Below are 15,979 nucleotides of genomic sequence, written 5' to 3' on the forward strand. Positions count from 1 at the left end.
GGGAGATGGCGTTGCCACAATCCCTTCTTCTCCATTCTCCTCTCAGGGTTTTGAGCATGCACACACGTGCCTGCTGTGATTTTCCAGCCACTGGGTCCTTGACTTGAGCCATGGTGAACCATGTAAGAATCCAGCACCTTAACCTCTATGCCACTGCTGGTCCCAAGTGATTTAAATAATAATGTAGCTCAATATTCTGGTAATCTAATTCAGAGACTGGGTTGAATTTTTTTCTTGACAGGATTAGAAAATAAATATTTTAGTCATAGTGAATCAAGAGGCAAAACAAAAAATATTATACATGTATATAGATATTTAATATGTAACCCTGTAAAACTGTCAAAAATTGGGGTCAGCAGGTTGATTTTCCAGCCACTGGGTCCTTGACTTGAGCCATGGTGAACCATGTAAGAATCCAGCACCTTAACCTCTATGCCACTGCTGATCCCAAGTGATTTAAATAATAATGTAGCTCAATATTCTGGTAATCTAATTCAGAGACTGGGTTGGATTTTTTTCTTGACAGGATTAGAAAATAAATATTTTAGTCTTAGTGGACCAAGAGGCAAAACAAAAAATATTATACATTATGTAGGCATGTATATAGATATTTAATATGTAACCATGTAAAACTGTCAAAAATTGGGGTCAGCAGGTGGCGTGGTGGTTAGGGTGCTAGACTCCCACATGGTCAACCACAATTCAAGTCCTGGACTTGGTGGCTTGCTTTCTCACTTTTGCTCTCTCTCTCTCTCTCCCCCTCACTCTGCCCCTCTCTGGTTAAATTTAAAACAAAAAAAAGTAAATAAATAAATAAATAAGGTTAAATAAAATAATTCTTTAAAAATATAAAAAATAAAATAGTTGAGAATGTTATTAGCTCACCGGCTGTACAAAAAGAAGTAATGGGCAGATTGGCCTGTGGTCCAGTTTCCCAACCTCAACAGAGAAAAGGCGTGTTCTGTGCTAGTATGAACATCATCCTTACTTACAATCCTTGAGAATCTGCTCCTGTTTGTCTATATCCACACTTACCTGGTTTTCCAAGTCAGCTTTCTTCTGTTTATTTAATTCCAGTGTGTCTTGAAGTTTAGCCAGCTTGTCCTGAACTTCCTGAAGGGCGGCCTGCTTCTTTCTGAGGCCTTCCATGGCAATTTTAAGCTCCCCTTCAGCTGCGGCCAGTTTTATCTTTTTGGGAGCTACTATTTTGGCCACTCTACAAAAAGAAAATTGGAACATTCAGTATCCACTTAATATTCTAGTGTACTTTCTACTACTGAATTTACTTTTCTAATAGCCTTTCTACGACCCCAAACATTTTTTATGCAGAATCTATACTGATTTCTGTGTTCCATATTTCATCTAAGAATCAGCCAAACTTCATCCCAGACTTAAGGAATGACCATTGAAATTGATAATCAAGTTGCCATGGTGGCATGCACTGCCAAGAGGCTGTGCTCCACAGGCTGGACCACATGGTAGGACTGAGTTTGATTCCTGGTCCATTCCGAAGGCTGGAAACAGCAGCATGCATCTGTAACCCCAGCAATACAAGAGCCTGAGGCAGGAAGGTCAGAAGTTCAGGGCTGGCCTGGACAACATAGCAGTACCCTTAAAAAAAGAGCAGGGGTTGGTGGAGTGCTGCAGGGAGGCTGAGGCAGGAGCATTACAACATGCTGTCATCTCATCTTACAAAAATAATAAAAAGTGGCCAGCAGGTGGTGTGGTGGTCGAGGCGCTGGACTCCCACATGGTTTACTGCTGTTTGATTCCCAGATCTGGCAGTTTGTTTTCACATTTTCTCTCTCTCTCTCTCTCTCTGTCTTCCTCTGGTGAGTGTGTGTGGCCTACAGCAATTAAAAAATAATAAATAAATAAAATAAAATCCTTACTTAAAATCATAAAGCATGTAAATAATAATAAATAATAAAAATAAAGAAATATCAAAGATACATAATGATTTCAAATACTTTTTTTTAACCCCAAATAACATACCATCAGTGTGACTTTTGGTGATTTTGCCAATGAAGAATGTTTTTTAAAAAAATAATTTTTAATCTATTTTGTGCATGATATAAGTGGTTCTCAAACAATTGTCAAATATGTGCCTCATGGGAACCAGCAGTTAGCGTAATGGCTATGTCGCTGGATTCGCATGTAGTTGACCGCGGTTCGCATCCCAGACCCGGTGGCTTAAAACTCAGGCCGGGCGTGTGTGCGTGCATGCCCAAGATCCTGAGAGGAGAATGGAGGAGAAGGGATTGCGGCGTGACCATCCCCCCTGGGGGGGTGATTTCTCGCTTTCTGTCTCTATGTCTCTCTCTGTCTGTCTGGCGAGCGCATGAGCCCTATAGCAAAAACCTCTCAAAAAAAAAATGTGCCTCATGAGTTCTCTTTCCCACTATACAAGATGGCAGGTGAAAAAGCTGCAAAGCAGGATACTAAGGAGAAGAAACCTGAAGCCAAGAAGGCTGATGCCAGTGGGAAGGTTAAAAAGGGCGACCCCAAGGCTAAAAAGCCCAAGAAGGGGAAGCCCCATTGCAACCTAAACCTGGTCCTAGTCTGGGGTATCAGTAGATACTCCCAGTCTGCCATGTATTCCAGGAAGGCCATGTACAAGAGGAAATACTCAGCCACTAAATCCAAGATTGGAAAAAAAAAAAAAAAGAGAGAGGAGAAGATTCTTGTGACTGTCACAAAACCAGTTGGTGGAGACAAGAATGGTGGTACCCAGGTGGTTAAACTTCGCAAAATGCCTAGAAATTATCCTACTGAAAATGTGCCTCAAAAGCTGTTGAGCCATGGCAAAAACCCTTCAGTCAGCATGTGAGAAAGCTGCAAGCTAGCATCACTCCTGGGACCATTCTGATCTTCCACAGTTGATGCCACGGAAGCAAGAATGTGGTTTCCCTGAAGCAGCTAAGCAGTAGCTTGCTACTTGTGACTGGACCGCTGGTTCTCAATCGGGTTCCACTGTGTAGAACACATCAGAAATTTGTCGCTGCCACCTCCACAAAAATTAATATTAGCAAAGTCAAAATCCCAAAGCACCTTATGGATGCTTACTTCAGGGAAAAGAAACTGCTAAAGCCCAGACACCAGGAAGGTGAGATCTTTGACACAGACAAGGAGAAATAAGAGATTTCAGAGCAGTGCAATGTTCATCAGAAAGCTGTGGACTCACAAATTTTACCAAAAATTAAAGCTATTCCTCAGCTCCAGGGCTACCTGTGATCTGTGTTTTCCTTACAAATGGAATTTATCCTCACAAATTGGTGTTCTAAATATTTTCCCAAGAACCTAATTAAATAATAATTTAAAAATATGCCTCATGTCACATGAATGTATATCATGCAGTGGTTTTCAAAAGGTTGCCCAAGGACCTCTAGGAATCACAAAGATGCCTCCTTCCCACTTGGGGTGGGGAGGGTCATGAGGTCCTTCTTTGTATATCTGAATATCTGCTTGAGATTAGATTTTCTTTATATACTTAAATTAAAAACAACATATTTTGGGATAGCCAGCTGGTGTGGTGGTTAAGGCAGCTGGATCCCACATGGTTAAGTGTATGGTTCAAGTTCCAAACGTGGTAGCTTGGAAAATATGCTGGGTATGTGTGCCCAAAATTCTGAGAGAAAATGGAGAAGGGATTATGGTATGGTAATCTGCCTAGGGGTGATTTCTCACCTTCCCTTTCTTTATCTCTCTGTTCCTCTCCTGGAATGCATGTGCCCTACAGCAAAAGCTATATAAAACAACAACAAATTGTGATAGATTTAATGGAGATGCATATTTGGGAGCATAGCTACCTTATATCTTACCCACATATTAAAGACAGTTGAAAAAATATAATAAAATGACACTCTTATTACAATTGTTTTTCTTTTTATTTTCTTTGGAAAAAATGTGAATTTTTTAAAAATAAGATAAACTATATTGACATGTGATATGTTATTGGTAGTTTAAAGTAAATAAACATAAAAAATTCTTTTAATTTTTAGTGTGAAAAATATATTTAATTTTTTTGTTTTTGTTTTGTTTTGTTTTTGAGAGTTTTTTTTCTATAGGGCGCATGCACTTGCCAGACAGACAGAGAGAGACAGAGAGACAGAAAGCGAGAAATCACCCCCCAGGGGGTATGGCCACGCCGCAATCCCTTCTCCTCCATTCTCCTCTCAGGATCTTGGGTACGCATGCACACGCACCCGGCGTGAGTTTTAGGGCACCAGGTCCGGGACGCGAACTATGGTTGACTATGTGGGAGTCCAGTGACATAGTCATTATGCTAACTGCTGGTCCCTAGATTTAATTTTTTTAATGTGGTAAATAAACAAAACCTTTTTGGTGTCTTCAATAATTTTTTTAAAAGAATTATTTTACTTTTTAAAACTATTTATTTATTTATTTGTTTTAATTTGACCAGAGAGGGAACGAGAGAATGTGAGAAAGCAAGCTACCAGGTTCAGGACTCGAATGGTGGTCAACCATGTGGGAGTTCCGAGTCCTTAACCACCATGCCACCTGCTGACCCCAGGTCTTCAGTAATTTTTAAGAGTATAGAAGCAGCTCTGTGATATAGTGGCAATATGCTACTCAGGAAAGCTGGATTCTACATGGAGACTGTCGTTTGAATCCCTGGCCTAATCCTCCAGAAACTAGCCAGACGTGCATGTGGGTGCCCAGGATTTGAAAGACTAAAGATCTGAAGAAAATCTTGGCATGACCAGACCTTGTAGAGGATGCATCTCTCTCATGTATACACACATGTTGTATTACAGATAAAGGACCCAATATAAGAGAGTAAAGGGTTTCTGAATTTAAGAACTACTGTACGATACTATTTTATTGGTATAATCTTGCCTCCAGTATATATGTAAACATAGCAGATTCAGATGTGATTTTCTAGGGAGCCTTTCACTTACACTGTTGTAAAATTTCCTATGTTATCTAGGGGCCAACAGGTGGTATAGTGGTTAAGTTGCTGGACTCCCACATGGCTGATCATGGTTGAAGTCCCAAACCCAGTAGCTTGAATCTCATGCCGGGTGCATGTGCGTGCAGGTCCAAAATCCTGAGAGGAGAATGGAGGAGAAGGGATTGTGGTATGACCATCCCCCTTGAGGGGTGATGTCTCACTTTCTCCCTCTCCATCTCTCTCTGTCTCTGGTGAGCACACGAGCCTTATAGCAAAAAAAAATCCAAAACAAAAAAAACAAACAAAAAAACCCTCTCCAAACAAACAAACAAAGCCCTAAAATTTCATGTCATCTCGATGATCAAGTGTGAAAATAAAATATACCAGTCAGGCTTATGTTTATCATTACTTACTTATCATATGAGTCCATGGCTATGACCCACTTGCATAGACCTTCGGCTGCTGTAGAGGCATTTCTAATCTTTTCTGGAACAAAATCTGGATTTGGAATATAATTTTTTCTTATGATATTCATATAAGCAGGAGGAATATTATCCTTGTCATATTCATGAAGTGACTGTAAAAATCTAATGTCACCAAGAAGTCTCTTAGCTGGGCCCCAGAAATCCTCGATTTTTTTCCCTGAACCTGTTGGGTCAGGGATTTTATCTGCTTTGATGCCTTTTAAGATGCAGATAGCTTCCATCACAAGCTTGACACCAGCCGGTGGACTCTTCATAGATTTTACCACTGTAATATCCTGGAAATAACAACACGGTGATTTTATTTTTCATTTTTTTAAAATTTATTATTTTTTAATCGAAAATTATAAAAATTTTTTTCAACAAAGTACTTAACATCCCTCGTACTTACTAAACATTCTTGAGTCTAGTAAATGCTTCTTTCTTTCATCCCATTCACCTCTACCACTCCCTGCCCTCCCTTACAGTCTCTGGTATCTTCTCTTATCCTCTCTATTATCATATCTTGGGATCCTTCCGTTATTGCCATAAAGGGCAGACATTCGTTATTGTACTGAGTGTGGACACACAGTGAGTCTCTTTCAAAGTCTGGCTCACTTCACTTCGTGTTAAGTGTTCGATATTCATCCATTTTGAATCAAATGATAGTGCCTCGTTATTTCTTATAGCTGAATACTCCTCCATGGTGTATATGTGACACAGTTTTTTAACCCAGTCACTTGAACACTTAGGTTGATTCTGTGTCTTAGCAATTGGGAATAATGCTGCAATAAACATGGATGTGCAAATGTCTTTCTTACTGAACGTTTCCTATCCTTTGGGTAAATACCAAGGAATGGGATTAATGGTTCACATGGTAGTTTTATTTGTAAGTTTTTGAAGAAACTCCAGATTATTTTCCACAGCAGTTATACAAATTTGCATTCCCACCAACAGTGTAGTAGGGTTCTTTTTTTCACCACAACATGGTAATTATTGAAAAAGAAATGTTTGTTTATACATTAATTGTATTTAGTTCTTATTTTCAAACTAATCCTTAAGATATAGAAACTTACTCTGTTCATGGGGTAGATGTGGTGACAATGATAGCGCTGTGGCTAAAAGTATTGAGAAATTTGTCCCAAAGGAACAGTTAAAAACAAAAAAGAATAATAGAATAATACCTATATGAGCTATTTATGATGTTATGTCTACTTCAAAAACAAATCTGTCTCTCCAGTGAGCACATGCACCGTATAGCAAAAATCTCTAAGAAAAAAGAAACTATAAAAGTAATAAATATCTGTTGCAAACATTAAAAAAATACAGAGAAATTATATATATGAAAGTCTCCCATAATCCTCGTAAAAATGATGAACTACTATGAATATTTTTGTTTATATTCTTCTATATATTTTTTTCTATGTAGGTAGGCTACAAGTCAGTGTTGTGCTATATTTTAATGGAATTATATCATACATGACATACATGCTGTTTTAAAACTTGCTCTAGTTCATTAAAGATATATAGTGGACATTTTTCCATGCTAGTAAACATTTACATCATCATTTGTTTTTGTTTGTTTGTTTTAGAGGTTTTTGCTATAAGGCGCGCGTGCGCTTGCCAGACAGACAGACAGAAAGCGAGAAATCACCCCCCAGTGGGAGATGACCATGCCGCAATCCCTTCTCCTCCATTCTCCTCTCAGGATCTTGGGCACGCACGCACACGTGCCCGGCATGAGTTTTAAGCCACTGGGTCCGGGACTTGAACTGCGGTTCACTACGTGGAAGTCCAGCGACATAGCCATTATGCTAACTGCTGGTCCTATACATCATCATTTTTAATGGCTGTGTAGCGTTCCAATATGTAGATACAGATATAATTCTAATATCTATGGATTCCCTTTACTTTTTACTATTATAGTTTCAGGTAAATTAGAGAACCCTTGTGCCAATTTCAAAATGCTTTAAATTTTATTAAATTTGGAGATTGATTTGGAGAGGAAAACTGGGCTGCAGCAAAAAAAAAATGCTCAGAGCTTCCTGGTGCTACGACTTGTTTCCCAGAAAGCACGTGGCCGGGCTCTTACCTGTGCAGTCAGAGTGTCCAGGGCTGTCAGCGCCGACTCTAATATCGGCAAGGCCCCTGCCAGGTCAGCGTCACATTCGTCTTTGATAGCTTTGGAAGCCATAGCTTGCTCATTCGCTATGGTTTCGTCAGCTTTCACTATTTTTTCCGTCTTGGCAACCTCTACAGACTCCCTTTCAATGATGAGCATCATTTCATCCACCTCTTTGCTAGCGACTTTTAACTGAGGATGCAGCGCCTCCAGCTCAGTTTGCATTGTGGCTACTTGAGACGATGCAGAATCCAATTTATCCAAACCAACTTCGTATCTCTTTTTCATCTTCATTACTTCACTGGAAGCAAATAGGTAAACCAAGGTTAGCCATGAGGATTGGTGCCGATATCAAGAAAAGAAATGAAGTGTTCTGGAGCTTTTCCAGCTTTTCCAAGGCACAACTAAAGTAATGATCTTTAATAATTTGTCCAAAAAACATGAACTTGAGAACACCAGATTACGCACAATCAAGAGCAGTGTGCATTGTTGATTTTTGTGTTTTCAGTACCTAGTGCAACAGCTTGACATATAACAAAAATTCCAAAGAATAAATACACTGGATAGAAGTCAAGGAGCCTCTTATATCAAAAGAAATCAGGGACCAGCAGGTGTAGTTATTAAGGCGCAGGACTCCTGCATGGCTGACCACGGTTCGAGTGCTGAACCCAGTGGCTTGATACTCATGCTGAACATGTGTGCATGCATCCCTAAAATCCCAAGAGGAGAATGGAGGAGAAGGGATTGCAGCATGGCCATCCCCCCGTGAGGGGTGATTTCTTGCTTTCTGTCTTTCTGGTGAGTGCACTTGCTCTAAAGCAAAAATCTCTCCAAACAAACAAAAAACCAAAAGGAATCATATACCTCTAAAATTAGTTACCTGGGTAAGTTGATTCCAACACTATTAAAACCCTTAAAAAACCCTTTAGTAATCATTTTAAACAGACTTCAATGCCCCAAATATATTACTTTGAATGTTACCAAAGATGGAAATGATTTTAAGGTGTGTTATGTGTCTTGAAATAGGAATTTTTTATATTAAGATGAAAAGTGACAGACTAAATAATATCAACAGGTTTTTTTTGTACAATATAATTACAAAATAATGATACATTATTAGAAATAATATAATATCTAAACATACTTTAAAATTTTTAGCTGCATTCATGTAAGTTCTCTCCTGGTCCCATTTCACTCCTGAGGAGATTGGAGCTCCTGCAAATTAAGTAACCTGCCCACAGCAATTGAATAGAAACTGTGGGATTTGAACGCAGGAAGCCAAACTCCAGAGATCAGACATTAATACCTAATTTAGGTCCCATATGTGTTCTCTCTATAGAGAAAACTCTTCTATAGACAAAATTCTTTATAAGTTGTTTCATTTAAAATACTTAATATACTATAAAGATTCAAAGTAAAGGTGACACATTTTAGATACCCCTTTTAAAAAATGGAATGGAGTAGGAACTGGCATAAACTAGAAAAAAGACTGGCACAAAAAAAAAAAAAAAAAAAAGAAAGAAAGAAAGAAAGAAACATTTAAAAGTGAGGGCATTTCACACTTTTGTCACGTATTGGGTTCCCTCTGAGTGAGTGAAATATTTGACAGTGATGGGAACTGAGGGTCCTAGGTACACGGTATTGTATTATCTGTGAGTTTGGCTTCAACTGAAAACTTGTGCAGCTCAGGAAAGGTCTCTTCCCTGCCAACAGCTTCAGCACTGTGGTTTATCCCATGTAGCTTTGCCAGTGTATCCGCTGATTTCCTGGCAGGTGGCCTGATAACTTGCTTCTAGGCTACAGTACTACATGGTTATTAAGAGATTTGAAGGCCGAAGCTATTAAGGGATGAGTGACCACAGGGTAGAAATTCTAGTCAAAGTAAAGGAGAATTTTTAAAAAGTTTTGTTTTGTTTTCAATTTGCAGGAAGTTTCAAAGGAAAAAATTTTAAAGAGTGAACTGAAGGGCAAATAAGAATATTTGAAAATGTCTAGAAAACAGATACTTCGACCTTTCTATAAATTCGTATCTCATTTTTATAATCTTTCTTTTCATTAGGATGGGCTTAAACATTGTGAGCACATCAAATGAAAGCCATAAATGATACTCAAAATTTAATCATACTCTCCAAGAGTTTTTGATCTTCTTGAATAGGAAACTATGAGAAAAATGAATCAAAACAAGATTCCATTAAACTAGAGATTACAAGATCTACACAGAAAGACAATTATCTTGAGAAGTCAAAAACAGAATAAAGTCAGTGGAGTTACATAACAGTTGTGGGTGGGAGTTGAGGATTTTATTAGGTGAAAAATTACTAATGGTGTGATTTAAACACAGGGCTGTGGACCAAGGTGACTTGGACAGCTCAGATCTGGAAGGTACAGCAATAGTCACTGTAAATACGCATGAGGAGTGTCCTACCAGTATCTACCCAGTACGTGGACATGGTGGGAAATATTTTTATGCTGTTTTCTGTGCACATTTAGTGTTTTAAGTATTTTTTTTTCAATCTTTAAAAGAATTTAATATATTAATGATCAGGCTTGAACTTCCAGTATGGATTATGCAATTAATCAACAGACTTAGGTTTATGTTTTTGAGTTAAAATCTAATTTATTTTATGTATAATATTCAAACAGTTTAAAGAAATTAAAGCTCACCATATATGTTTAACTTACTAGATTTATAAATTATTTAAATATCCAGTAAAGTTTTATGTGTCCCATTAGATCTTAAAAGAAATAAACAAATGCAATGAGATTTATAAGTACAATATAAACATTTATTTGAATACATTTCAAATGTGACTAAATATTAATAAAAGATTCCCTTAAAGATAACTATTCAGTTTTTCTAAACATCAAACTTTCTGGCTTAATATTACTAGGTTTTAATATTTTGCATATTTGAGTTTTAATTTTTAGAACCAAAGACATATTTGAAAAAACTTTTCTGCACACTTAAGGGGGCGAGCAGGTAGTATAGTGATTAAGGTACTGAACTCTCACACGACTGGCCATGGCTCTAGTACTGGACTCAGTATCTTGAAAATCATGTTGGGCAGGGATGGCAGGTGGCATGGTGATTAAGATGCTGGACTCCTACATGGCTGACTATGGTTTGAGTCCCGGACCTGGCAGTTTCCTTTCTCACTTGCTCTTTCTCTCTCTCTGGTCAAATTAATTAATAATAATAATAACAAATGGAATTCAATACATATATATTTTTTAATTTAAAAAGGAAATCATGCTGGATGTGTGTGCTTGCATGCATGCCCAAAACCCTGAGAGGAGAATAGACAAAAAGGGATTGCAGTCTGGCCATCCCCCTGAGGGATGATTTATCACTTTTCCTCTCACTGACTCTGTCTTGCTCATGTGAGCACAAATGCCCTATGGCAAAAAACTAAAAAAAACTAAAAAAAAAAAAGTCAACCTTAAGAACACTGAGTCTGGTAGATGGCATAATGGTTATGTTGCTGGACTCCCACATAGTTGACCACGGTTCAAGTCCTGGACCTGGGGACTTTAAACTCATGTCAGGTGTGTGCCGTGCATACCCAAGATCCTGAGAGGAGATGGAGGAGAAGGGATTGCAGTGTGGCCATCCACCCATGCCCCTGGGGGTGATTTCTTGTTTCCTGTCTCTCTGGTGAGTGCACATACCCTATAGCAAAAAAAAAAAAAAAAAAAAAAAACACATTGACATTTTCTACAGCATGTAAGTTTATTGATATTTATATTGATGTTTCTAAATGAGAGTTTATTAGAGAAGGAAAATTGGTCATGTATTTTGAGTGGCTATCTCTAGGATCTTAGCAGTTTGGTATCCAAAGAGAAGGGATATTTATGATCTATGTACTTATAAAAAAAATTACTTTCTAGTAATTATTCAGTCTTATTCATTATTACTGTCAAAGTACCTGGAAGCCTTATCACAGTCCTGTTCTCTGCACTCAAAAGGTTTATGAGTTAGAGCATCTGCAGATTTAACAAAACTCACAGTGTATGTATATAAATAAATCTGTATGACACCATAGCTATGTTACTTTTGTACACACAACTATTTTTAAACTACCATAGCTAACTTAAAAATGTGAAATATTGTTTTACCTTCTTTTTTTTTCTAACAACAGTTTGAAGGTGGAGATTAATTCAAGATAAGAGGTAGGAGTCACATAATTGTATCTCTGAAGTTCATCATAGAAAGACGTTGATAAATTTATAGTGGAAGTGTGAAAGCTCTTACACATGTTGATACAGCCGTCTCGTATTTCCTCTGACATTTCAATTTCTTCCAAGAATCGTGAGGCAACTGCCTGGAGTGCATCTTCAGGCCACGACTAAACATAAGATAAATGCTTTATCAGTGGGTCCAGCCGCATTTGACATAACCAGTGAGAAATTAGTGGGCTCAGCCACACTCGATAGAGCCAGTGAGATGAGAACAGTCGGTGGACCCAGGCAATGATCAACCCACACGACCTAGGTTAAAAGTGACAAATCCCACAGAATACAACTGTGGGGGGCCGTTTGAGCCACTGCTTCACTGTCTGCTCAGGCCTGCTTCTACTTCTCAGGCGTGTACTTTTACTTTTACTCAATAAACTATTTTTTTTAAATGCTTTAGTACTTTACCAGGGTTACTAATATGAGTCTGTAACTATTGAAGTCCTTTCCAATTTATAGATGTTGAAGATGGAGGGGAATCACATGAGGAATGGATTAAAAGAGACACCTTCATGAGGAACACTCCCCAGGTAAATGCTTAGGGCAGGAAACCGGTAGCCAGAGTGTGTACCATTAAATCTTCATGATTTGCTGTGGGATTTGAGAAATTTTTTATGAATGTTGCAGGAGCAAAGAAGAAGAAAGGAACTAAACAGTGGAATGATTATTTCTGTGTGCATTTTACTGGTATTATCTCACTTGATTTTCTCAACAGTTATCCGAGATAAATGCTATTATCCTTGCCCCCCTAACTCCAGAATCAGATTAGTAACTACTTCCTTGATTTATCTTGGACAGCTTGTAGGCTGAAACTCACATTCGAAACCTGATTCATATCTCCCATCATACAGGCAGTCTTCCCCAATTTAGCATCATAATCACTCTTGACCCAGTTGCCTGTGCCAAAACACAGGAATCATCTTGATTTCTCGCCTCTTCCAAAACCCTACATCCGTCCTATAAGCAAGTTCTATAGCTATCACCCAGAAATAGATTCCATGCTTTCTGTATTTACCACAGTCATCCCAATTCAAGTCTCTGTGATCATCTGCCTGAAATATTCCATTAGTAGCCTAAGGGCTTGCATTCCCTGCACAGCTGCTGGAATGATCCTTTCCAAATTCAGATCAGCTCACATCCCTAACTTATGGACATTCTGAATGCCTTCCAGCATACTTAAGATAAATCCGTATCGGCTTGCCCCTCTCCACCTGAGGTGGCCCTTCCCACCTTTCAGAGCTCCATTCCAACACTTCTCCTGAGGTTTCCAGATTCCTGTCATCCTGATTCTCTCACCCTCTCATTCCTTCCATACAGATAGCCCCTTGCCTTTACTATTAGTTTGTCAGGAAAGTCATATAATATTTTTCCATGCTTTCTATGCAAAAATGTGTCATGACTTTGTCGACAAGCCAGCAATTTATTCTATCTTCCTAGATTTTCTTAATACTGCCATATTTTGGTCTTTCAGGTTTCCTTATTTTTTTTCTTTCTTTGCTTGAGGGCATGTACACTTGCCAAAGACAGAGATGGAGAGAGAGGAAGAGGAGAAAGCACCCCTCATGGAGAATGGTGCTGTCACAATCTCTACTCCTTCAGCACCCCTGTCTTTAGGGGATTTTGGTTATGCGTGCGTGCACACACACACACATACACATACACACACAGTATTTCTCAAACTTCAGGGTCAGCTCTTTGAGCTCCAGCTGTCTTAACTACCAGGTCACGGAATCGGCCCCAGGTTTCCTCTTTTAAGTCACCTATTCAAAATCACTTTTATTCCCTATATGCTATACTGCATGATGATATTAATTTTTTTCCTAATTTGTCTGTAGAAAGTAAACTCAAGGACAGCAGAGATCTTGTCTATTTCATTTGCCTCTTCAACTGCAGCTTTTACAAAAATGCCTGCTATACAGAAAGAGAGTTCAGGACCAGCAAGTGGTGTTGGCGCTTAGAGTGCTGGACTCCCACATGGATAACCATGGTTCAAGTCCCGGACCTGGTGGCTTGCTTTCTCTCTGGTGAGTGCACATGCCCTGTAGCAAATTTTAAAAATAATTATAATAATAAATAAAATTAAATAAATAATTCTTTAAAAAAGAGAGAGATCAATAAATATGTTTTGCATGAGACAATTAATTTGATCAGGAACTGGAGTTTCAGAGAGGCTATGTAAGTGTTTCAAGGTCATAAATGACTATGTGTTAGATTCCACTCACAGAATCTCAGCCAGGCCCGCACATTTTCCAACATGTGGAGAATGCATCGTGACTCATTGTTAGAGCCAGAAGAGAGAATTAAATTACTTTTGCATTGAGCTAGTCTCTTTTTGCTACTGCACTACCCATCCCCAATTATCCCCTGTCGGCTCTGCTCTGTGGTTCCCGATACTGGGGTTTACTACAAAAGATAATCACTCTGCTTCCTTTCTTTGGATTTTTCTTGGGTTTGGCTGATGGAAAGAGACTATAGAATGGAAGAGCAGAGAGGTAGGGGTGTTTATATCCTTCTCCCTTTTTAACAGTAGCTGAGTCTGGGTTTCTAGCTTCTATTCCTATTCATTCCTACTTCCAGGGCTCCAAGCTTTTTCTGAGCTCTGGTGGCACTCTGCCCTCCTCTGCCTTGTAGATCCGGGTGTAGCAACAACCTGCTGCTACTGCTCCACCGCTTCCTGAGTGTGGAGTGCTCCAATACCTCCTCTTGGCTCCTTTAACCCTGCCTATACTTCTGTAAAAAGTCCCTTCACTAAGTTTTCCTCAGCAAAGGCTTCAGGTATACTCTCTTTCCTGTCAGGATCTTGACTGATACACAAACTTATCTTAAATCCTTCCGTAAGACATAGGGGTTAATGACAACATATACTTCTAGTTAAATGTTTTTCCGTGATGATGATTTCTTGAACTATAATTTCATAAAACATATTCTGATTGATCAGAAAATTCTGCTAAGCTACATTTGGGGGGTATTCTTACAATAAGTCGTCATGATGATGATGGTGACGCAACATTTCCAAAGGTCTAAAACGTACAGGTAAGTACCTGGAACCAGTCAATGGTACAGCAGTTAACCAGAGCAGGGAACTTCCGGAGACGATTCCGAAATGCATCTCCAATGGGACTCATGGCAAGAACCACATGCAGTTGGTTGCGGCAGCGGTCAATAAACATGTTGAAAAGAGCTATGGGGCTTCCATCTGTCTGTTTGGTTTTATCTCGCTGGCGATCAAGCTGACGCATCTTTTCACATATCTCTTGCTTCTCATCTAATGCAAAAAGATTTGGAATCTCCCCAGCATTGAGCAGGTTGTTGACATCTTCTAGAAACGACTCTCTTTTAATCTGAGTGTCTGTAAATAGGAAGACACCCTGCATGTCACCTTCAGCACACTTCCTTAAGATCACTTTTAAATCTTCATGCCACTCAGTGCTACCGTAGCCCTTGGAGATTTCAACCTGGAAAAGTGAATAATCAGCCATGTGGGCAGCTAATCTGGTGACAGACTGCCGTCCGCTCCCTCCAACACCAACCAGAAGGGCATGGCTGCGAGGTTGCTTCAGGATCCTGGAAATTCTGCTGATATGTTCTATGGCAAATCGGAATAAGACAAGGTTCATGGTTTTTTTGCTCATGTTGTTGTATTCTTCCAGGTGAGCTTCTACTATCACACGAAGATTATCCACATCTGTGATTTCTCGGTAGTTGGTGTCCTCCCTCTTGGGATCATGGAAATCACAAAACATTAAGCTGCGTAGGTCATCTTCTTCTACAAATCCATCGTGGTCAAAATCCAAACTTTTAAAAAGGTCATGAAAGTCTTCATCCATGTACCTACTTAAAATTTCTTGAATGTAGTGGATAAGCCATTTTCTGTCTGCATTATCCAGAAGGCGATCGTAGTACACTCTAAGGACCTGTATAATGATTAAAAAGTGGTTTTAGGAACAGATGCTTCTCATTTTTTCCCACTTTGATTATTTCGGTGCTAGTCTTACGTAATGTAAGAATTCTCTTAGGAAAGTTCTGTGAGTTTTATTACAACATATCCAAGCAATCAAGACTGATTGAGACTTTTGTTTCTTTTAAATACTAATTTTGATAATACATATTTGGAATAATAAGTAGTTACATTCAGTTATCAATAAATGCAAGGTAATCTGGAGGACTGAATTAGATTGCAGAGACATAGAGAAAACGAAGGCTTCAAAAAGGTGAGTGACCGCGTTTGCTGGTCAGTTGGATGCGACT

General features: G+C 38.9%; 1 protein-coding gene across 1 annotated transcript in view; it reads right to left on the reverse strand.

Annotated features, from left to right (window-relative positions):
* The window catches only part of DNAH7 (dynein axonemal heavy chain 7), a 288,975-nt gene that overhangs the window by 109,824 nt on the left and 163,172 nt on the right, over positions 1–15,979 (reverse strand). The window contains exons 42-46 of the mRNA XM_006167772.1: positions 14,773–15,645; positions 11,615–11,844; positions 7,469–7,799; positions 5,329–5,675; positions 1,036–1,216 (exon numbers count right to left, since the gene is read on the reverse strand). Of these exons, the coding sequence (XP_006167834.1) occupies positions 1,036–1,216; positions 5,329–5,675; positions 7,469–7,799; positions 11,615–11,844; positions 14,773–15,645 (1,962 nt within the window). The remainder of the gene's footprint in view (positions 1–1,035; positions 1,217–5,328; positions 5,676–7,468; positions 7,800–11,614; positions 11,845–14,772; positions 15,646–15,979) is intronic.

The sequence above is a fragment of the Tupaia chinensis genome, unplaced genomic scaffold (genome assembly GCF_000334495.1).
Source record: "Tupaia chinensis unplaced genomic scaffold, TupChi_1.0 Scaffold145082_1, whole genome shotgun sequence".
NCBI classification, from domain to species: domain Eukaryota; kingdom Metazoa; phylum Chordata; class Mammalia; order Scandentia; family Tupaiidae; genus Tupaia; species Tupaia belangeri.